The sequence below is a fragment of the Drosophila eugracilis genome, unplaced genomic scaffold (genome assembly GCF_018153835.1).
Source record: "Drosophila eugracilis isolate 14026-0451.02 unplaced genomic scaffold, ASM1815383v1 contig_90, whole genome shotgun sequence".
Taxonomy (NCBI): domain Eukaryota; kingdom Metazoa; phylum Arthropoda; class Insecta; order Diptera; family Drosophilidae; genus Drosophila; species Drosophila eugracilis.
This window is the reverse complement of record NW_024573812.1, coordinates 10,332,859-10,355,848: the sequence shown is the minus strand read 5'-3', so window position 1 is coordinate 10,355,848 and position 22,990 is coordinate 10,332,859. Positions and strand designations below refer to the sequence as shown.

Genomic DNA, 22,990 nt, shown 5'->3' with positions numbered 1-22,990 from the left:
GGTGGTGGGCGTCGTCGTACTGCCAGAGATATCCGTGAAATCGAATCTTATCGAACTCATCTTTAGATTACCCAACCCGACGGGCTTGTCAGGGACGCCGTTTGTGTTCTGTGTAAGGCACGCTCAAGTGGACGGACCTCGCACCCAATCAAAGGAGGCTCATTTGATGATCTTGACATAATGATATATTCTTTGGTATCAATCCCGAGGGCGATGCGAATGGCATGCACCCCGAACGCACCGAAATGGGCCAATGGAAAATTTATGGCTAGCTGGGGGTCTTCACCTCATCAAATGAATACAACTTTTTTCTGTTTTTTTTTTTTTTTTTTTGGTAAACAGAGATTGAATTATTGGTCGACAAGGGAAACCCCGACCCAAACAGAAACTGACAAAAAAAAAAAAAAACGGCGTAGAGTGGCGTAGCTTGAAAACTGGTTAAGCGATCACTTGTCGTACTCGTGGATGCCACGGAACTTCAAGCTTAACGATCTATCTATCTAAGTAGGTATCTCTAGTGGTCTTTGGAAATTCCTGGCAGTGACTGTGAAGAGAGTGCAGTCCCCTTGACATTAGGGCACTTTCACTTTTGCCCAGCCGAAGGGGCCCAATTAGAAATGTTCTCGGTTACGACATAGCAAAAGTGTGTTGATTAAAATTCTTAGTTATGCATAGTTCATGCCTGGCTGCCCCAATGGAATTCGTTTCGCATCTCAACCACCTCTCTCTCTTGTATCTCTCAAACGATTGTTTTCTTTTTTGCATTGCTTTGTTTGTTTTTTATAGACAACAATTGGAATTTCTTATTGCCAAGTAACCCGCCACATAGATACAGATATCTTATTGCTTTGAATCTCTGACTTTGCCCTAAATCGCACATTGCCAAAACAAATTTACGGCCTCTGCGAATGAAAGTTCGATCTAATGGTGCGTCAGCAGAGCAAACAAGTACTTTAGATAGCTCGGCGACAGTTGAGGCGAAGTATCCGCCAGATACTTGGGCACACGTTCGTCTCATGTCCCATGCCCATGTCTCCGGGTTGAAATGAAAACAAACTGATTATCTTTAGACGCTAACTAACGGTGTCGAGCATCGTACGAAAACAGTCGAACGCGTGCTACAGAATGGTTGTGCTAAACGATCTTAAATCCTCTCGAGTATCAAATCTTTTATATATATATCGGTGCCAGGCGGGGGGTTGTAGCTACTCCTAATACACCTGTCATGATGCCGCCATTTGATTTACGATCTCATCAAACGAGTTGCGAGTCAATTGAGAGCGAAAATAACTCGGGATCATATTGATGGCAGAGTCACGAATCGATGGGTTAGGTCTTCGCAGACTTTTTGGGTAGATATAAATTAAATCTATTGCCCTACCTCCAATTTTCCTTTATTTTTCCCTAGTTTTCCAGTTACCACTTTTATGGAGATTTCAAAGTAAGCAAGAGTGTTTAAGAAGTGGCTTTAAATCACTTATTAAGACGTCTAAAGATGCCTTATCAATCGTATATTTTGTTGCGATTCTCGGTTTAAAAATAGTGGATTGTGTAACATTAGCACTGAAGTATAATTTTTTATTGATCTTAAATCACTAGAGACGTGGTTATCTTGTATAAGTTAAAGATTATACAATACACTGATTTAGAGCTAAAAAGGTGAAAAAGTGCTTGTCTAGTCCCAGATACATTTCCATTTGAGGCTTTAAGTTGCTAATGTATCTCTTAGAACACATTTTTGAACTTGATTTTCTTTTAAAATCTTTAAGATTAATAATTACTTAAGAAATTACGCAAATTGGTGAACCTATAAAAGAGTAAATCGATGAAATAGTGCATTGCTTTCTATATAAGTTTAAAGATTTTTAAGACTAAAACCCCCAACTTGGTCATTAACTAATTTCGTAATAATAGTTTTATTTTCACCACAAACATAAACTTTAGCCAGGCTTATAAATTATTAAAATCCCCGGTGGCGGTACCGAATTAATTGTGTTTCGATAGCCGAATGTTGATTTCGATTCCCCTCCATCGTGCTAGGCACAAAAGGTTCCCCACAATGCCCAAAAAAAGATATCTGTTAATAGATCAATCAGTAACTAAAAAACTCTCTGTCTAATGCAAATCGATTATTGGTCTATGTAAATTAGAAAGGTTCGCCGCAGAGCAGCTCTTCCGCTAGCGAATGATGCAGCATTTTCCGACCTCCCGCCGACAATCACCCACCACCCACAAAGCAAGTGATCACGCTATGCTCCACTGGCAAAATCCGAATAATATATGTGTTTTTTGTTTTTAGATTTTTCGCTTTTCACATGTCAGGTGGTAAAAGGGGCGGAGAATTGGTTAGAAATAATTGCCAGTCAATGCAATTACACATCCTCCGTTGGATTTTATCGGTCTGGTGTTCAACCAATTACATTCCGTTACACATTTTTTACAGCTCAACGAAACGAGCAGTTGTTCTAATAATGGATTACAGATTCGGCCTATATAGTATATTGACTTTCAGTCCATATTGCAGAATGCGGATTGCATAAGCTGGCCCCAATCTGCGATGAGTGATTCTCAAGTTCTTAATATGCAAAACGTGCTGTTTAATTTGAACTTGGCCACAGACAAGTCGGCGTTTAGTTCCTCAATACTAAACTATAGGTAGTATATAGTATACAGTATATATATAGTATGTTTACACCCCCTCACAGTGTCACATGGAAAATTCAAGTTCAAGTGTCTGCCACTCAATGGAAGTCGAACGAACTCCCGCTAAATTGGCAAGCTCTGTTGGCCCCGCCAATAACTAAGCTAAGTACGACCGATCCGATGTTGGCCATACAACGCGTACATTCATAGTTGAGTTGGCTTTTTGGAGCGGCCCGTTGCGCATGTTAATTGCCTCCTGATAGCCGATTTTGGCTAGCGATTAACGCGTTCAGATGACATTGATTTGGTACTTCCACCCACTTCCACATGCGTACATATTCAGCCCCCCTAGAACTTGGGTATTCAGATAGTGAGTTTTTGCGGTCTTTCAACTGAACTCATCAGGTATTTAGTACATGGAGAAAAATTAATATTTTAATAACAGAAATTTACAAAAAATGTCGGAAAATGAGGAACCATACTTGTATTTATACCTTTAAAAAATTGAACAATACCAACAATGTATATCATTAATTATAATGACAATGCTCACTCATTTATTTTTATATATAATTTTCATCACTTGTCTTCTGGGTTTTACCAAAGTTATATCCTACAGAATGCATGAATGATTTTGAACTCACTTTTACTCATAAACTTTATTGATTCATTAATTTATTAAGTCGTTAGTTTGCAAGATGGTCCTAATTTATATTAACCGCTTAAATCTGCTTTAAATTAAGAGAAACTAGAAAGAACCAAACTACATCTCAAACAAAAATCAAATTGAGTTTTCTTCTTGATCTTTTAAAATATTTTTCTGTGTGGGGAAGCTCGATATGTAGATTTCCTTGGGGATTTCTCGGAAATTGCAAACACGAACGTCACTCTCATCACTCTCTCGTATTTTTTATAAATTTTGCATTGCGAATTCGAAATTAATCCGTTCGAAATTGGGTCTACGTTGTCTTAGGCTCGTCGTTCAAGAAACCGACAGCGTCAGAACGAGATAAAGCTGCCATTATGGGGGCACTTGTTAACATCTCAGCGTGATATGATCAAAAAAGAGGTGGCAGGTGCGTCAGCTAGCCATCCAAACTTTAGCTTTTAGCGCAGTTAATTCAGGGAATTTTCCGCGCCACTTGAAAGCAAAAGAAAATAATAAAAACATAGTCTTTCTCATCCCTTATCTAATCGATGCTGGTAGAAATTAATTACAAATCCATCAGTTAGCAATTTGCGACAAGCGCCATAAAGCAATACAGTTTAATCGGCCACTTCCGTATCAGGAGGGCTAAGCCATAAATACTAAATAATATACCAATAAAAAACTGCGCAGAGGGTAAATCCTGAAATCAGATTGTCAAAACAAAAACCACGGCCAAAATATTGTTGCCCCTCTCACTGTTTCGATAAGGGCTATAAATAATTTCACCGCCCGATTCAAATTCCTTTCCGCTCCAGCACACTGGAGCTATGCGGTCAAAATTGTAATTGTCACATTTTTACAAAAAACTCACAACAAGTGTGCTTAAGTGCTGCTAACAATATAATAAAAAAAAATCCCATACAAGTTTCATCATTTGCTTTTGTTTGCTATTTTTAACTTTTGGCTAGAATTCAAAGTAATTCAAAGTAGTTATCGTGAACTACATTTTTCATTTGAATTTCATTTGCATATTATTTCGAAAAGTTTTGGTTGTATAGTAGAATTTTAGTTTAAAGCTCTTTTAATTATTCATTTAAAAATACTATTCCTAAAATGTTTTAGCCCATGTTTTATGCAAAATATTATATAGTTGCTAGTAAATAAAAAGTTAGTTTACTAAATACTTGACAGCAACAGAACATGAACATATCTTTTGTTTTATAATCTTTAATTATAATATAAATTTAAAATTAAGTTAAATGTTCCTTAATAAAATATGTCCTCCTATGTAATAACCGGATACACAAATTTTCCATACTCTTTAATAGCCAGAAATATATGTTTTACTTCTTGCTACTTATGCATATAAATATTCATAATGTTATATAATGCTCACAAAATGCAAAACAAAATGCTCAAAAAATGTATTTTAAAAACTCCCGCCAAATTCCATTCTCAACATTCCACCTTTGCCAAGACACACACCTGTTTTCCAGAGTGAGTAAAGACAAAAACCATTAAATTTTTAAAATTTTATTTTATTTATTTCAAAGTTTGATACAAAAAAACTACTCGATTACAGTCAATTATAACGTCTTCTATTTACAATAATTATAGTATCAAAAAAGAGAATTGTCTCTAACATATCAGTACCAAAGAAAACTTGATTAGCCAATAAATGTCCAGAAACATTACAACACGGTGTTTTGGTCAACTTATCATCTGGTAACATTGACAGAACGTGCGTGAGAGTTTCCCAACTTTGTTCAAGTAAAAATCATACTTTTATTATCAAATTTTAGAGTGTGCTCTGCTTTTGAAGATTATTATTATATTTTGTTATTTTCTTTGCTGTAGAACACAAAATCAAAATGGCACAAAGCAAATTGAACGACCTTGCCGGCAAGCTGGGCAAAGGTGGCCCACCGGGATTGGGAATTGGACTGAAGGTCCTGGCAGCCGTTGGAGCTGCTGCCTATGGTGTTAGCCAGTCCTTGTACACCGGTAAGGATATAGCCGAACGGATAAGCCATTAATTTCTCCGGTGAACAGCATAAACATGACTGCATTAGAGGCATGTGCACATAACCTCAATTGGTTGCATACACAGTGGTGTATGTGTGAGTGAATGTTTCTGCTGTTTCCCGGATTTCATAACTAACAATTGGATTTGCAATATTCTTATTGGAGTAAATAATGTTTATATAAAATCTGGGTATATTCATTTATCAGATATCTGAATTCATCTTACTTATTATTATTATTTAATCTTTCATTTCATTTTTCTATGATTGCATAACAAACTCCATTTGTATTTATTAAATGTTTACTTAAGGGGCTTAAGTCCAATTACAGAAATTATTATATATCTATTTAAATACCATTTTTTTAAATATATTAAAATTTGTCTTGATTGCACTGCAATTTAAATGTTAAATTAAATTTCATTTCTCTCCATATTAATAATGTTACCCAACAAAACGGATAAATAATTGAAAATTGTATTTCTTTTCACAGTTGAGGGTGGTCACCGTGCCATCATCTTCAGCCGTCTTGGCGGTATCCAGAGCGACATTTACTCCGAGGGCCTGCACGTGCGCATCCCCTGGTTCCAGTACCCCATCATCTATGACATTCGTTCGCGTCCCCGCAAAATCTCATCGCCCACTGGCTCCAAGGATCTGCAGATGATCAATATCTCCTTGCGTGTGCTCTCCCGTCCCGATTCCCTAAACCTGCCTTTTCTGCACAAGCAGCTAGGCGTGGACTACGACGAGAAGGTTCTGCCCTCCATCTGCAATGAGGTGCTGAAGAGCGTGATTGCCAAGTTCAATGCCTCCCAGCTGATTACCCAGCGTCAGCAGGTAGATATCTTTTAAATGCCAGTTTTAATTTAGTTATCTAAAAGCTTGATTGCTCTATGAATAGGTCTCCCTGCTCATCCGCAAGGAGCTGGTTGAGCGTGCCCGCGACTTCAACATTATCCTGGATGATGTGTCCCTTACCGAGCTGAGCTTTGGCAAGGAATACACTGCCGCTATTGAAGCCAAACAGGTGGCCCAACAGGAAGCCCAGAGAGCCGTCTTCTTTGTGGAGCGTGCCAAGCAGGAGAAGCAGCAGAAGATTGTCCAGGCCGAGGGAGAAGCCGAGGCAGCAAAAATGATATCCTTTTACAAAAATCAAACTATTATCTTAGAACCCATTACATATATAACTAAAAAGTTATTTGTGCCTAGTAAGCTAGAGGAACTAATATGGTCTTCTAAGTTTACCAGATATTTAGTAATTTTTTAGTCTATTGTAAAAGGGAGCTTAACTTTTCTAATTCTTTTGCCAACAAATGGTTTTCCTTAACCGATATGTTTACTTAGGTCTGGCCGTGAAGCAGAACCCAGCCTACCTGAAACTGCGTAAGCTGCGTGCCGCTCAAAGCATTGCCCGCACGGTAGGTCTATACAACTCCTAATTCCAATTCAGATGAATTAAACACTTTTCTTTCCACAGATCGCCAGCTCACAGAACAAGGTCTACCTGTCGGCGGATAGCTTGATGCTGAACATCCAGGACTCTGGCTTTGATGACATGACTGAGAAGGTTTACAAAAGTAAATAGCTCTCGTTTTGATTAACAAAAAGAGTTTACTTTTAAGTTGAAAACACTTGTGCTTTTGGTTTCAACCACATTGGCCAAAACTTAGACATAGCCTTTATAACTGAGTAATTTCTAACGCGTTCTCCGTACTCCATCTCTCTTCCCTTTTGCTATGAAATTTCGTTCTGTTAATGTTTCTCCTAATCGCGCAACAAAGTAGCCGACGACTTGGACTAGGAGGCGATCCACATTCGTTGTTAATTAATTCGTATTTCAATTCCTTCGAGCTAGAGCCTAAGTACCGTTTAGTTTTAACCACTCCCAAGCGGCGCATCGGCTTCATTTTTCACAAACTGTCTGCCAAGTGTGAAGATCTTGCCACCCGGAGGCAGTTTCATCCCACATCCGTTCACCCGGTGACAAGGATCGGAACACGGCACGACTCATTGTGCACTAATGATACCAATGCGGGCAGATGGCCGCACCAGCATTTAACTTTCCATGTCCCATCATCGAGAGTCACGTGAAACGGAAACTGAAAATAAATGCGTACTGAGAACTGTAAGACGATCGTTGTGTCCTTTAATCAAAAATTTGATTTTAGCTGACATCTGCCCGGGCACACTTTCGTATAAAACCAAGCGGAGTCCCCGAGCAGCAATCCCTCCACTAATCCCAATCCCCCGTCTTTACAGTTGGCACAGGTCTGCCCAAGGACTGGTTGGATGCCCGGAAAATGGCCTCGAAGGTTGCGCAGCCAGCGGAAAAGGATAAGAACGTCGGCAATGTGGCGAGCAGCTTGGCCGAGCGGATGATGTAACTTACTCCTAAACGGGGCTTTCTATCAAGATCCTAGTACAAAGCGCACAGAACAGAACGCCGACTACGTCGCATACGACTACGAAACACATACTTATCGTTTTAATGCGTGTATAAAATACATAAGAATAGTACATTAGAGTGTATATAGTATATAATTTAAGTGTATAGAGGTTTATGTATGTAAATTGTAGGCAGATTAGGTTGCTTCTCCAGGAGTTGAGTCCCAGCCCGCGGCATTCCCATTAAGTGTGTAAGAGATCTTGACTAGAAACGTGTGTGTTTTATGGGGTTGCATCCATTCCGATGTTCATCCTTGGTTGAGCAATCGAACCACCGCCCGGGGCCTCCTCCTAGTCATATAAATATTCCTATATCTATCCATAACGAACTCGAACAATCAAATTCCTGCATTAGGCGCGTGGGTTAGCTTTGTATGTAAGTGTTAATTTGTAAGGTGGCTTAAAAGCGACGCGACATAGACCAGGATCAGGCTGTCGCAGGTGGCTTTCCTCCTCCGGATCCGCTGGCTCCGCTGCTGCTTCCACTCTCACTGCCACTGCTGCTGGCATTGCTATTGGCCCTACGGCTTTCGGCCAGCCCAGGAGTGTCTCGCCGATGGCGACGTAGTGTGGAACTAGCCGAGGGAGCAGAACTACTCAACGCAATGTTAGCGGTAAAGGCAGCCGCCTCTGCTCGACTTGGTACAGTCAGCGTTCCACCTGCTCCCGTTGATGGTGGGGGTACTGCTCCTCCAGATCCAATTCCATTGATGGTACCGTTGCCATTGCTAGCGCCGCTCACTGCAGCTGCGGCGAAGGACTCGGTTATGCTGGCCAAGGGTCATAAATTCGTCGTCTGCACCAGTCCGCGCTCGAGATGGAAGCACTCCAAGACAGCAGCGCCAACAGAGCTACGACGGGCCACCATTGCGTTGACCACACTCCACTTGTTTAGTCGTGGATCGTACCGCTCCACAGAGTTTAGCGAGGAGCTGCCGTCGTTTCCACCCAGGGCGAACAGGGCACCCTCCACCTCAACCACTTCATGGGTGGATCTGAAATAATGAATAAGATTAATTATTAAACTGAAAGGAAATTACTGATTTCAAAATCCTCACCTTCGCGAGTGCATGGCTGCAATGGGTTCCCAGCTGTTCCTACGCAGGTTGAATCGCTCTCCACTGGACATGCACATGGTGCCATCATTACCACCTATGCAATAAAGATGCCCATCGGTTGAGGCAACTCCACAACTGCTTCTGCGGGCTGTCATGCTAGGCACCGGCTGCCAGCGACCCACTCGCGGATCAAACCGCTCCACGCTAGACTGGTAGTTAGTGGAGTCAAAGCCACCAAGGCTATATATGCAGTTCTCCAGCACAGCCAACCGGCAGTATCTTCTCCTTGTGCTCATTGCAGGACAAGAGCTCCAAATCCCGGTAAGGGGATCATAACGCTCCATGCTGCTCAGACAGGAGGCGCCGTCATAACCTCCGCAAACATAAATAAGCGCATCGTAGGAACAGATGCCCAGGCAGCTGCGTTTCGTACCCATTGGGGTGATATTGCTCCACTTGTTGGTCAACGGATTATAGCTCTCGGCCGTCGCCAGATCACTGACACCATCGTACCCTCCGACCACATATAGCTGCTTGTGCAGGGCAGTTACTCCGGATCGGGATCGTCGCCACAGCATGGGAGCCACTGGACTCCAGGAGTTGGAACGCGGATTGTACACTTCGCACTCATTGTGGATAGCGAAGAGACTGCCACCGCCTACAGCAAAAACATATGGTTTCATGCCTTCCGGACGACGCTCTTGCGTCCTCTGGCTACCCATTATGCTGCGCTGCTCCGGCAGCAAATGATATTTCATGGCCTCCAGGAGCAGCTCTTTGCACTCCGAGTCATCGCGCATGAGAGTCTCCGTTTCCACACAACTCATAAGGAAGTCCCTGCTGACCAATGGAAGTCTGACGTTGGACATCAGCTCGGCAATGTGAAGTCTTCGGGAGGGTAGATCATGTTTCACCCAATTAATAACGGCGGCGAAGACTCTTTCCTCGGAGCTGATATTCAGCTGGCTGTTGGAGATAAGCTCACGAACCTCCTCAAAGGGGAGGAGCAGGAACTCCTCGGTGCCCACCACTTGCTGGAAGTTCTGCAGGGCGTATTTGTGGGAGCGCGTATGAAGCTCTTTGCAGGAATGGGCGTCCGCAAAGCTGCGGATACCCAGGCAGTTTGATGGATGTAGCTGGCGCAGTAGGAACTTACAGCAAGCATCCCGCACCGAGTGCATCTGCAGTAATCCGGACGCGGGCAGTAGCACTTGAACGTTCTGCTCGGTGATCGTAATCTCGCCGGTGTAGGTGTAATCGATCAGTTGCCGCAGTGCCGAGCTGTCCACGTCGTGCAGGCGTACCAATCCCTGAGTGCGCTCCAGCATGTCGTCTGGTATGTGGGATCAGTAAATATTATATCAGTTTACTATGTCATAAGTAACAGGAATTCATAGACCAACTTTGTAAAGCCTAGCATACCAAGGAAAAATTGCTTCCTTGTTTGCTAAAGTGCACTCACCGTTGAACATCGCATAGAAATAGGGCGAAACAGAGGCCAGGACCACTCGATGGGCGTTGATGGTGTCGCCGCCAACCTCCAGGCGAACATCGCAGAGCTGAAATGGGCAAGGAAAATGTGAATAGATAGAGATGGGTGTTGAGACATGGGGTTCCTGATGGCGCAGACAGAGTGTCGCTTTACAAATCGGATTAATACCGAGCTACGTGGTCAATTTGCACTCCAAATCCCGAACTCTACCCCGCTACTTGAATCCTTAGAAGGGCCCTCCATCAATAACTTTTGACAGGTTGGTCGCAGTCAATGACCCCGATGAAAGGGCACTTTTTAATAGCAAAGTGTCGCTTACATCATGGCTCGCTTCTGGTTAATACCAACTCATTCAACCATCCATTCTGTACACCCGCTGGGCGACTAAAATGGCAATTTGCTCTAATAGCCTCACCCAGCTGAACCTTGTGAGGAGGGGGTGTTTTCAGGCTCAATTAATGTTCGGCGACTGCCCAAATAAAACAGAAACGAACGAAAGACATTATGTATGCGCCATGTGGGCAAGCGTCAACTCGGACTTGCGACGACCTCAATCACGCGTCCATTCTAAATAAATATTTTAATTATGTTCACGCCTAATGCAATTAGTACGGCAATATCAAGATCTGTCAATTAATGGAAAATTTGCCAGAAGATATCGGCTATGATATGGAATGATTTAAGAGAAAGCAATTGATCTGACCATGACCATGATTATTCAGAACTATATACTCTGCATGGAAACTGAGATTTTTTCCCTTAAACATGATATTTCAAAGTAACTTTTAATCTAAGACATCCCTCACCTGTGCATTGTTCCTCATCTGATTTATGGCCGCAAAAGAGGCGATGCAGTGGCCTGGGTTCTGGTGGTGCGCCTGGGGTAGAACCTCTTCATTGGGTCCTGGTGGGCTCAGATCGCTGGGCGTTTGTGTGGAATTGTTACTGGTTGTAGTGACATCCTCGTTGTTGCCACTTGCCTCCCCAGAACTGCAACGAGAATTTGATGAGCTCGTGAAAATCCTCGCCTCCACACAAAAATCTTGTCTTGTAAACATAATGATAATGGTGGCGACAACGTGTCGGCAAAAACAGAAACAGGAACTCCTCCCTCTGCTTTGAGTGCCGGGGGTTGTTTATGCTGGATGTTCATGTTTATGCTATGTCGAGGGGCTCTTATTTTGGGGGTTGAATGGAGCAAACGCGGGTATCAAGTCGCCACTCAAAGTTTACAGGGTTTTGATGCAAAGAAAGTTTTTCGAAAAATAATATTATAAATGCAAACAAGTCATGAACTCTTTGTATCTATAGTAAACGATGTGTAAATCTACTTTTTATCAATTTCTATTTTTACTTTCTTGACATTTAAATTATAAACATTAAAATATGCAACTTTTCAGTTAAAAACTTAAACATTTTGACTTTGTTTTTCCCTGTGTACTTACTGATTTGATTTCACGGGCAAAAACATTGCGAATTCGTCTGGCCGATGTTTATGTTAATGGTGGGGGCTTAGTCCTTATCGCAATGCTGCAGCTGCTTGTGTTCTCCTAAAACATTTCCTTGTTTTGGTCCTTAGTTGATGTCTTCAGTTCGGTTCAGTCTTTTTATTGGCAGTTCAGCTCCAAACTTCAAGCTGAAATGGAGGGGAGCAAAAATCAATATCTGGTACAATTGTTGTGGCCACCCGCATGGAATAGAATGGAATAGCCTCGAATTTGGGTCACACGGATAGAGGGAATGGTTGGCTTGACATGATATCATTCGGTCTTTTTTGGCATATCAAAGCGAAGGAAGCATCTAAATGAAACTAAAAACTGGGTTAAGTGCCTCCTTCACTGCGCTTTAACCATTGTTCTTTGGCGGCAGCCAAGCATTGTTGATGTCAGGATGTGGAGTGGATAAGAGTGGGAGCATTTGAAGGACCCAGGAAATGGGGCAGGATGTAGCCTCGCCAAATGGCTTGTCGCATGCAACTTGCGCATTTTGCCAACAATTTTACTGGCCAACAAAAAAGCAAAAAAGATTTGTGTACACAAGAAAAAACCTAAATTTGCTGCTAAATAAGATAAGATGATATATAAGATTTTACAAAATTATTAATATTAATGTGACAATTGCAAAACATAAGAATACCTGTAAATATTTGTATTTTTTTTTTTTTTTTGGGATCTTGTTGACATCAGATACTTAAGGCGTTCACCGACCTTGATAAAAATTCAGAATACATGGATACGAAAACAGTCACTGTCATTCTAAAACCTACTTTTTGTGTTAATGTAGAGCCTATGGCTTAAGATTAAATATTTCTGTTATTAAATGCTTAATTTGTAGAGTGTTCTTTATTAGATAGAAAAGATCACAAGTTTTATCTCTATTATTATTTAATATACCATTTATTGCTATTCCCCCTATTTATAAAGAAAACCCCATTTTACAAAGTGATGAGAGAGAGCGTTCGTATCACGCTTGGAAAGTTCTCTTTGGGGTCAACAAAACGTGTCTGCGGCACATGTTTGTGAATTTAACGTCACGATTTTTTATCGCTGCATTAACAAAACAAGCCAACGAAAAAGCAGCAGCAGCAGCATTAACAGCCAACAACCGCTTAAAACATACAAAATTTCACTTTGAGCACAAAACGAATTAACGACAATTTCAGTTTGTATTTTTTTAAGTTTAGTTTTTAGTTTTAGCTGAGCAACAGCCAGTGAGGCGGCTTGCCATGCTTGAGGGCGCAATGGTGCTGGAGGGCAATGTCCGCGGGCTGTTCAGCCCCACAGCACCCCCTGAAACGCCCCTAAAAAGGGGGCCTCCCCCCTCTTTGGCAAAGAAGCCCCATTAGGCTAAATGTTTACTGCCCTGCCAAATCAAAAGCAGGCCACTTGCCATCGTGGGACAGCCCTCAATTCGATGCGCATTCTGCAGCCAGTTTCCCCTTTTCCTCCGTTCACATTTGTTGTTCTTGTTTTTTTATTTTGGGCGGGGTCAGCACTCTTCGTCACACTTGGCGTATGAGTAATTAAAGGTACCCAACCAGGGTCAGAATGCGGTGCGGTTGTCTCAGTAACTAAGCTAACACGTCTAACGGTTGCTTGTGGCCAACAAAAAAACAATAAAATTATGCTAAATGTGAACTTTATTCACAATTTTATTTAGCTCATTTATGCACAAAGGCGAAAAGTTGAAAATATAAAATAGTGTTGTAATATAAAATAGTTTGTAAATAAAAAGTACCTTTAAACAAGATGAGAGATATTCGCAGGGTTATGCTTAAAGTTAACATGTTATGTCATTTTCAGATCTTCAAAAATATAAAAAAATTCACAATGAAAAATCACAGAAATAATAATGGTTCTGTTAATGTTAATCTTATTTAAAAAAAGAAAAAAAAATATAATACGAAAAATGTATTGCATTTAAGATATCTTTGGATTTTTTTTTTAATTCTTACAAAAATAAAAAATGCAACACATTTAACACCTTTTTTAATTCAAATTTATTGTTTTTTTCCTCATTTTGTATTTAAATAATATTCAAATTACTTTTTGTTTTGAGTAAAAACGTATTTTATGAGTTTTATTTTCAAAATTAATAAGGAAATATCAAAACTTTCTTCAGTGTTCTTAAAGGGGCAATCATGTTTTACACACACGCAATGCCACTGAAAGGGGAGAAGGGGGCGAAAGTTCAGGAACCGGAAGTGGGAAAGGTGGAGCAGGAAGCGGGTTTTAGCAAAGGTGTAACTCTCGCTGACCTTCAGGTGGGTGATGAGCTGACTCAACATACAGGGGGTGGCATTATATATATGTAAAAAACAAACTTTACTAAAAATATGATTATCAAAGAAGATATTTGGGGAAAGAGCGAGTAAGAGAGGGAGAGAGCGGGAAGCTGTTCCCTAGCAACATCTGGCGGTCGAGTCGAGTGTTTCGAGTGTGAAATTCAAATTAACAAGCCAGCATGCTCCGCACGTAGAGCCCGAAATGTGGGTAAACCAACGACGAGAACCGCAGTCATTCAGTAATATTTAATGCTTTTGGCGACAGAGCAGAACAGCAGAAAAAAAGCAAACTAAATACATATAACAGAACCCAAAACACACGAAGCTACACCGAAAATTGTGCAAACATTGAACCGGTTGTAGTTTTTTTTTGCCCCAAACACTCGCCCATTTGTTGTTGGCCACCTATGGGGCTCTAACTATGCTCCACCTCCACGTGACTTGGCCAGCTGAAATCACAATTCACAATCATGCAAAATCCGAAGGCCTTAAGCATGCTTCTTGCACGCTTCATTGATGATTAAGTCGGTATTGTTGCCGCTGCTGCAATGCAATATTCTTCGCCCCTTCAAGGCTAACTGCTTTGGCAATCGAGCGGAAATCGAGCGACACACTCAGCGTTAGTTACAGCTAAAAATCAGTGAATAAGATGCAAATTATAGCCGCTGACTTACGGGTAGCAAAAGGGGATATTAATTCCAACTGATTGCCAGTTTGATGAAGCCGATGCTTGAAATGGGTACTTTGCTGTTTGTTTTTCTGACAGTTTCATAAATATTTCCCAGAATTTTTGGACTCTCCCAGAAATCTTTTGAGATTTGAAAACAAAGTCAACAGATTTAGCTGTTAGGCTACTTCTTCCGAACTTATGAATCTTATACGAACTTATGTTAAGTCAAGTTTTATTATTACTTTTAAAAGTAAGTGAAGTTCTGATCTTAAATATTAAAACCCAATTAAAAGTTTCTATTACTTTTTTCTAGACTTAAGTAAATGTTTATAAATATTTTGTAACTATAAAACATAACACACACATATATATTTCCATCAATAGAAAACCAAAGATTCGTTGACCACTTCTTAAGAATCCAAAAAATGTTTAGCACTTTTTTGTTTAGTTTAATCGAAAAGAACACGAGCCTCTTGAAGACGCCCGCGCCCAAAATCGAAAATCAAGTGCCAGTGCGTGCTTGGTAAAAAGATTCCCACCTCCGAATATGGCTGAGGGCTACAGCTGGATGTGGGCCAAGTAAACAAGCAGCGAGAGCCAGCAATGGGCAGTCATCGTTAAGTATACGCGGCGTAAGCCGACAGATTGGTCTATTTGGTAATCCAGATGTTACAAATAAAAATAGGGGAAAATGGGAAAACGGAACGAGGAAATGTGGAAAATGCGATAAGGGCTGGGAAACGCACAGAACGAAAGTGAGTGTGGAAGCCGGCATTTGGGATGGTTAAGGTTTGGGCCGGGTCGTCAACCTGCTGCCAGCGCGGGAAATGTGAAAAACAGCCGTTTTCACCATGGCGCCGGCGCACTGGCTTGTGAAAAACTCCCAAAGGGAGTTAATAAGATGCAACGGCATGTGCACAGCCTGGGAGGAGGTTGGTATGAAGTCGAAAAAGAATAGTCGCCGCACCTTTTACCCAAAAATGGTTCTGGATTTTATTCCTTGAATATTCCTTTCTCGTCAGCAGTTTTATCCTGTTAATTGCACTTAAGTCTTTGGTGGTTCTTTGGTGAGTCCTTTTTCACTGTTCACTACGAATTTTAACTGCTGTAAATCCAATTATTTGGTCGCAACGGCAGCAATAACTGTGCTGTGCTAACGGCAACTTCGCGGCACGAAAGCTCAAGAGCGACTGAGCAAAAATTTAGTGGGATCCAAAATCCAAAACCCCAAAGCTTTTCTTGGAGTGGAACGTTTGGGTTTCGGAACACCTGAAAAGTTCGTCGTTCCTGACGACTTTTTAACGCTCTACACTTCAAAGCTTGGAAATGCAGAAATTTGTAATTTCTTGAATATACAAAAAATTGTTTAATTTAATAAAATAATATATATAAATCGAATCTGATTATCAGAGCTATATTAGCTATAAAATGGTATAAATTTTTTATTTTCAAAAACATAACAAGTCTTTAGACACACATTTTCTGTACTTAAACTTTAAGGGTTTCTTTTGCGTTAAATTTAAATTACGTACTAACTAAAATGGAATTATAGAATTTCACTCATTATGATTTAATGACACTTTTTATGATTTCTTAAGTACAATTTTATAATATCAGAAGCTAAAAGCTTTTTGATTAGTTCGAAAATTTAGTTAAAAATTTATAAAATAAATAAAAGCTTCAAAATTTTAAAATAATCTTAACTCAAAAACTAACCAATTTATTGGTCATTTTTAAAAATGACTTACAAATTGATTTAAAACTAAAAACTTTACCTATTTGTAAATAATGCAAACAAATGTAGATGCGCCGTGAGTTGACTTAAAGTAACTTGTAATTGAAGCTTAATTAACAAACAGTTTGTGCTCGAAAGTTTTTTAAACGCTGTGGAGGCAAACTTGTCGCTTCGATGGCCCATGGAGCACTGGAGGATGGGGGCCAGCCAAACCAAACGAAACCTCCAGACCATTAGGACGCCCAGCGTGCCACAAAGAAGCTGCATGCAAATCCAATTAGGAGCGAGAAGCGTCCAAGGACCGAAGGTGGTGCAGCTCCTGGATGGATGGATAAATGGATGCATGGCTCACAATGGCCGGTGGAAGTCAATGTGGCCAGAGCCAGCCACTGACCCAATTATGCTAATACGGTGGCCAAACTCAAAAGCAAAGCCTTTGACGTCATGTCAGGAAAGTCGGATGGATGTCTGGGATGCGAGGGAATAAAGGATGAGGCAAGACCAGGCTTACACCTGGAGCAATATCGGTTGCTGGGTAAATTGCGCAATATGACAGGATAATTGCATAAAAAGGGTCCTTTGGCACACCTGAGCCTTATTGGGACCCCGTCGACTTGGTATATCGTGCAGCGGAATCCAAAGCGGCACTTGGACACTCGACTCCCAATTGCCAATGCTATTCGACATTTCTGTGCATATTAGAAAATTGCCGAAGCTCAAGTCGCACTTCAAAAACCAAGCAAAGGTGACACGTCCATCCGGCTGGTGCGCATGTCCCCAGCGTCCTTCATTGTTCATGTCCTCCTATCCCGTTCCGCCTCGTCCTGCTTTGGCATCGGGCAACAGGTGCTCGCTGCTCGCTGGAGCATGGTCGGGGTGGTGGTGGCCGAAAGGATTCCCGTGGAGTTGGGTTTGGTTCGCTGCCCGCGAGGAGCTATAAAAGCGCACGGTGCGAGCGACTTGGCCGTTAGTCGTCAGCCCTCCGGCGTGGAATTCGATCTCCGCCGTGGGAGCAGCTATCTTCTTTAAAGTTCCGGCACTTTCGGTTGAGATGTGTTTGCAAACTATTTAGCGTTGGTGTATCCGTAAAATGTAACAGCACTCCGAAGACGACCCTTGAAAAACAGCCACATTATGTCGCACCTGCTGATGAGGCAACGGATTCTGCTGATGGTCTTGCTCTTTGCAGGTAAGTTTGGTCAACTAAAAGTCCCAAGCGGCACCAGGATGTTACCAACTTTTAAGGTCTACTAAGGGAGGAGCAAGGATTTTATTTATTACGTTAAAGAACAACTAAAGCCATCAAATTGAAAATCTAAAAATATTTTAGTATATTAAGTTTAAGAAAATCCTCGTCACGAAAAAGGCAAGGCCTTGTACTTTTTTAGGTCGCAGATTCATTCTTTAAACCTTAAAAACAAAACAAAAGTTTGTTTCCTCGTGGTCTTAATTATATATTTCGTTTTAAATGATATTATTTTAACTTCCATGAACATTTAAAACTGTGACAGTAGTTACCCTTATATACGGGAGGACTTAAGTAACAAGCTAGTTTACATACTTTACTTAAAAATGTTTTTGAATTTTTGAATAATCTCATATAAAGTAATATATATATTCAAAAACATCAACCCATGAAAACTAATTTAAACTAGAATATAATTGAAGAACCAACATTTTTAGTTATGAATTGATATTATTTACAAATTTCAACAAAATTTCAATGAGTTCGACTACAAGAATTTCTAATTTAATAAACGAAAATAACTTTGTTAGTTTGGCAAAATAAAAAGACCACAGAATCCCTTAGCTTTTGTTTAAAAACATTTCTTTTCTATTTTTTTTTTTGAAAACATTAAAAATTAATACCAAGAGAAGGATAATCCTCAGTTGAGTTACACTCATTAATTATTTTTAATCAGGCATTAACACCTTTAAGAAGCCTATACCAATCCCTTTCTGTGGATACTATTTTTAGAACCATTACCTTCATGGAAAACTATCTCACATTTTCGCTCATATTTCATTTCTTGGTACTTGCTTTAAATTGAAAGTTGACCTTTTATAAGCAGTCATTGCGCCTATCACTAATTAAAATCTGTAGAGTGGGAGCGGAAATTGGATGTCATGCCCTTTTTGGCGAAGCCAACCCTATTTGTACTTTTGTGACCAACCCGAAATCCTCCGGGAGCACACAATTAATGGGCCCTTCTGCCGATATGTATTTCCACTGACAGCTCCACTGCGAAACGCACCTTTCGGCGGCGCACAGGTGGCGATAGGAACATCAACAACAACTGGCCGTGACCGCCAAATTCCGCCGGAGTGGCAACGGGCTTGGGAGTTGGAACCGGACTGGGATTTCAACGGGAACGGGAACTGGGATAGGGACTCGGTCCCGACGCCTACGTCACGAGTCTTTGACGACCTTTACCAAGTTGATAACGGAAATCCCCAGGCGAAATCGAGTAAAGCGGAAATGGACAACCAATACGGAGATAACTATTTCACCCCGTATCCGGAGTTGTTTGGTCGCCAATGGCATCTTCAGCGCCTTAAGCAGCTGCAGGTGCAGCACAAGTGGCAATCTCCGCCAGTGGCGGAGGTCAAGGGCAAAAGGGCGCCCCTAAAGTGGCCACCAGAGGACGACGAGCTGCCTCCGTTCAATTACGTGTACAACTTGCCCTGGAAGCGAAAGGACAAGCAGGATTCTCTGAGATATATGCCCTCGATCAGTGCTGGTGAGTATGAGGTGGGGTTCAGTGGGCATCTGTATTTGTATTGATAAAGATTCATAAAGAAGAAACGGAAAAATCCATGAAAATTTTATGGTTGATTTACAAAAATCTTACTATGAATTTATATATGAAAAAAACATCGTAGGAAAGGAAAGTTAATGAGGAATGTCGAGGTATTGGTTTGAATAACACCGTTGTTAGTGACATTTGTTGCTTCTTCTAGGAGCCATGACCAATCTGGGCGGCTTCTTCAATCAGCTCGAGGCGAACCTGCGTTTCGCCGAGCAATCGCAACTGGGAGAGTCGGAAACACGAATGCTTGAGGGTAAGCATCCACATCCCCTGCACCTTCCGCCGATGCCGCCTGACGCCCCGGATGATAATGCTCAGCAGCAGGAGCACGACCGGAAGACATCGAAGCTCCTGCATGCCCTACGCAGCTACAGACCCTCCCAGAAAATCCGATCGCTGGTGTCGCGCAATCCACAGGGTTATCGCGGCTCTCAGTTCATAGATCCCAGCTACATGTGGTTGGGTCTGGGAAAATGACAGTGAATCAGCCGGAAACGCCGAATTTTAAGCCAAAAACCATCAATAGGTACCTAAGTAGCTGCAACGAATGCCGCCCCGAGAAAAGGTTTAAACTATGACCTCTGTGTGTGTAGAAAATATATTTGAATGCCTATCAAAGCAAAAAGAAATACGGGACTTTTAAGTTTTACAGAATGGGAATGCACTTGTGTTGATTACACACAGGACAGGGTTATACCTAACCTTAATTCTGGCTTAGACTCTTTAAAATTAGACAGCCTCTGGTGTCTCCCTGTATGTCTGGATGTTCTTGAATAGCGAATAGATTCCGTAGTACACATACCATCCAAACCCTGGAAAATAGATTACAGTGTTAGCTGCGTCCAAGTCAATTTGGTTTGACTCACCAAGAATGCCTGCGTTGATAATGAAGATAATCAGGATGATATTAAGCGAGTCCTGGTATAAAATAAGGTTAATCCATAATAGCACGCTGTCGATAGTCAAGACCACCAGGAGCAGCCCGCAGTTCATCAGCCACGGAAGCATGAACTGATGCTTTTTCTAGAAACCGAAACTGATATCAATATTTCTATATTAATTTACAAAAGCTTCTTTCATGAGTCAACCGTTTTGGGATATTCCTCTTAGTAACTCGTAAAGTTACAGTATGTCGCAAATGTTTTTGTTATTCGTATGAGTTATGAATTAGCTTTAAATATCTGGCACCTCCCTTTCACAGTGCATGTCCTACCTGCACAATACCAACAGCCATGGTGGTGAATGTCACAATGTTAACCAGTACTAGAAAGCAGCAGGCGCACAAAATAAAATACAGTACTAAAAAGCAAGGAATTTTAATTTGACCAGATTTATAATTTAATTTCATTTAAATCTTACCGTCCGTCAATATGCTATATGTAACATTTGCAGAAAATAGGAATAAAACTCCCGTGGCTAAGGTTGATACAATAAGGCTCAAATAACTGATAACCACTCCGTAAGTATTAAGCCTTATGCAACACACTGAGGACAACATTTTACTAGTTTCGGGTGATCAATGAGAGACAACCTTCCTTCTGAGGCGTCGACGACGTACTGATTATAATTTTTAAAAAATATAGCAAATACACATATCCCTCTCGATATTCTTATGCGGCCAAAAATGTCTCAGTCAAAGTACGCGATAAATTTAACAAACAACCACGCTTAAAAAAATTATTCACTGAGCACAATTTTGTTGGTTATGAAAAAAAAGTGACTTACTCCACGGAGTGGAAAAAAGCTCCGTAAAACTGTTTCACTGTTTTTATTTTTCATAACTAAACTTGATATTTAAAATGTTTTAAATGTAACGATCTTTAAACAAGATATAAAGGTACTTTGTAGGCCAAAATAGTTAGTTCTGTAAGTCCTTTCCAATTGGCATCAAAAAGTTGAATTTTGTTTAGATACCTTCTTAAATGATACAAATTTTAGGAGACAACAACATATTTTGGGAAAGCCCAAATAATTTAAACAATCAATTTCGAAATACATATATACTTAAATTATGAATTTTTTTAATTACTTTTTTTTTTTTTTTTTTTTTTTTTTCATTTATTGATATCGCCGGAATCGTTCAATGCCAGTTGAACTCTACCGGACGGGTAGAATTTTAATTACTTTTTTTTTTTTTTTTTTTTTTTTTTACATATTTACATTTTTATTTCGCCGGAAGTTCAGGCATTTGAACATAATTAAAATTTTTAAGTATATGTATAAATATTTACAAAAATAAAATAAAACTATTTACAAAATATTACAAGTTTAAGAAATGATGCAAGTCGCTGGGGTGGAATCTACTAAGTCTTCTAAACGTTTAGCCAGAGGATTTGGGTGACCTAGTCTCCTCTCCTTTCCCGGTTTTTTTTTTTTTTTTGGGGGCCCCCCGCGAAAGACCCGAGATGTTTTTTTGGGGGGCTGGTTGGTTACGTACCACGGAAGCCCGGAAGCCCGTCTAGCAGCTCGTGCCTGAACTACCCTCAGCCTGTTTAGCTGGTGCTTAGACGCGGTGCCCCAAACTTGTATCGCATACGTCCAGGTTAATTGCATTTATTATCAGAACCTTTGTCGAAAGCTGGAGACTTTTACTTCTTAAGTTTGCGGTCGCACTTAGCGATTGCCGTGATGTGGGTGTCCCATGGTTAACCGTTAAAATTTAAGACGATGTCGATCGTAAGCCTTAGTGTAAATGTTACGCTTGCCGACTTGCTGAATTTAATTACTAAAAGGAAATGTTATTGACAGCAAAAAGTATGCTATAAAAATTTTTTAAATATTATAATTTTCGAAAATATATATATATGGTCGTATTTTTCTGTGTAAAAACTAACTAAAATCCAACGAAGGTAAACTGGAGACATAATTTTAGGCACTCATCATAAAAATGTCATACTTTTAGGCACTCCGAACAAAGCTCATCAAAATGACTTGACTTGAGTTTTAATGATTTAAAAAGAAATACTATTTATAACTTAACTGAGGTATGGAAGGATCTTAAAAATACTTCTTTTTTAGTTTGACTTACAATATTCAATTAGATTAAAAATTTACTAGGTTTTTTTATTTCTTATTAGGTATCCGGAATCCGGACACGCCGGATTCTTTCCGATGTGTGCCCTCGACATTTTTTCACGGTTTTTGGTCGGCATAGTGGGCGTGGCCAGATTAAAACTCGTGGCAAGTTGCAGAGGCATCTCCTAAATACGTATTTTTAAGACCTAAGACCTTTTTAGCTTTTATAGTTCCCAATTTTTTCCCTTTTTTGTTTTCCTGTTTTTGTGGGCATTAGGTTGAGCGTGGCTAGATGGTTCGCAGTTTCATCACTTATAAAATCACCCACGTTTGGTGGGCGTAAGAGTGGGTGTGGCCTGATAACGGTATAAGATGCGCTGGTATCTAAAGATTATATATACTCAACTTCAACTTTGTAGCTCTAATAGTTGTATCTCTTACAGTTCTCAGCGTTCATACTGACAGCTGGACAGACGGCCGTACGGACGGACAAACGGACGGGCGGACAGACGGACATGGCTTAATCGACTTCGCTTTTGATACTGATCAATAATATAAATACTTTCCGAGCAATCGCAACTGGTAGAGTCTGAAACCGCCCATGCCGCCAGATTACTCAGGGCTAACGTGTCGGACCGAGTCAAGGAATAATCTATGACCTC

General features: G+C 40.6%; 4 protein-coding genes across 7 annotated transcripts; 2 read left to right on the top strand and 2 right to left on the bottom strand.

The window, feature by feature from the left end:
- Nucleotides 1-4,968: 4,968 nt before the first annotated feature.
- On the top strand, nucleotides 4,969-7,843 carry LOC108111998 (prohibitin-2). The gene is made up of 7 exons (XM_017221729.2): nucleotides 4,969-5,062; nucleotides 5,150-5,296; nucleotides 5,810-6,156; nucleotides 6,221-6,454; nucleotides 6,660-6,737; nucleotides 6,797-6,896; nucleotides 7,579-7,843. Exons 2-7 carry the CDS (start codon nucleotides 5,164-5,166, stop codon nucleotides 7,701-7,703), a joined length of 1,017 nt encoding a protein of 338 aa, XP_017077218.2. The 5' UTR covers nucleotides 4,969-5,062; nucleotides 5,150-5,163; the 3' UTR covers nucleotides 7,704-7,843.
- Nucleotides 7,844-7,943: 100 nt separating this feature from the next.
- On the bottom strand, nucleotides 7,944-15,944 carry LOC108111996 (kelch-like protein 17). Its single transcript, XM_017221728.2, has 6 exons — nucleotides 15,736-15,944; nucleotides 11,760-11,950; nucleotides 11,121-11,304; nucleotides 10,285-10,381; nucleotides 8,823-10,155; nucleotides 7,944-8,759 (listed from the first exon to the last, which is right to left on the bottom strand). The coding sequence occupies exons 2-6, from the start codon at nucleotides 11,783-11,785 to the stop codon at nucleotides 8,546-8,548; spliced, it is 1,854 nt and encodes a 617-aa protein (XP_017077217.1). The 5' UTR covers nucleotides 11,786-11,950; nucleotides 15,736-15,944; the 3' UTR covers nucleotides 7,944-8,545.
- A 1,641-nt stretch (nucleotides 15,945-17,585) lies between these two features.
- On the top strand, nucleotides 17,586-19,819 carry LOC108112038. Of its 2 annotated transcripts, XM_017221786.2 has the most exons (3): nucleotides 17,586-17,692; nucleotides 18,741-19,244; nucleotides 19,465-19,819. In XM_017221786.2, the coding sequence occupies exons 1-3, from the start codon at nucleotides 17,638-17,640 to the stop codon at nucleotides 19,788-19,790; spliced, it is 885 nt and encodes a 294-aa protein (XP_017077275.2). In that variant the 5' UTR covers nucleotides 17,586-17,637; the 3' UTR covers nucleotides 19,791-19,819. The 2 variants fall into 2 exon arrangements, with proteins under 2 accessions (XP_017077275.2, XP_017077273.2); XM_017221784.2 differs by lacking the exon at nucleotides 17,586-17,692 and having other exon boundaries at nucleotides 18,269-19,244.
- A 223-nt stretch (nucleotides 19,820-20,042) lies between these two features.
- LOC108112039 lies at nucleotides 20,043-21,234 on the bottom strand. 3 transcript variants are annotated; one of them, XM_017221790.2, is made up of 4 exons: nucleotides 20,673-21,234; nucleotides 20,527-20,612; nucleotides 20,180-20,336; nucleotides 20,043-20,125 (listed from the first exon to the last, which is right to left on the bottom strand). In XM_017221790.2, exons 1-4 carry the CDS (start codon nucleotides 20,809-20,811, stop codon nucleotides 20,043-20,045), a joined length of 465 nt encoding a protein of 154 aa, XP_017077279.2. In that variant the 5' UTR covers nucleotides 20,812-21,234. The 3 variants fall into 3 exon arrangements, with proteins under 3 accessions (XP_017077279.2, XP_017077280.2, XP_041675655.1); XM_017221791.2 differs by having other exon boundaries at nucleotides 20,043-20,336; XM_041819721.1 differs by lacking the exon at nucleotides 20,043-20,125 and having other exon boundaries at nucleotides 20,248-20,349.
- Between the last annotated feature and the right edge of the window lie 1,756 nt (nucleotides 21,235-22,990).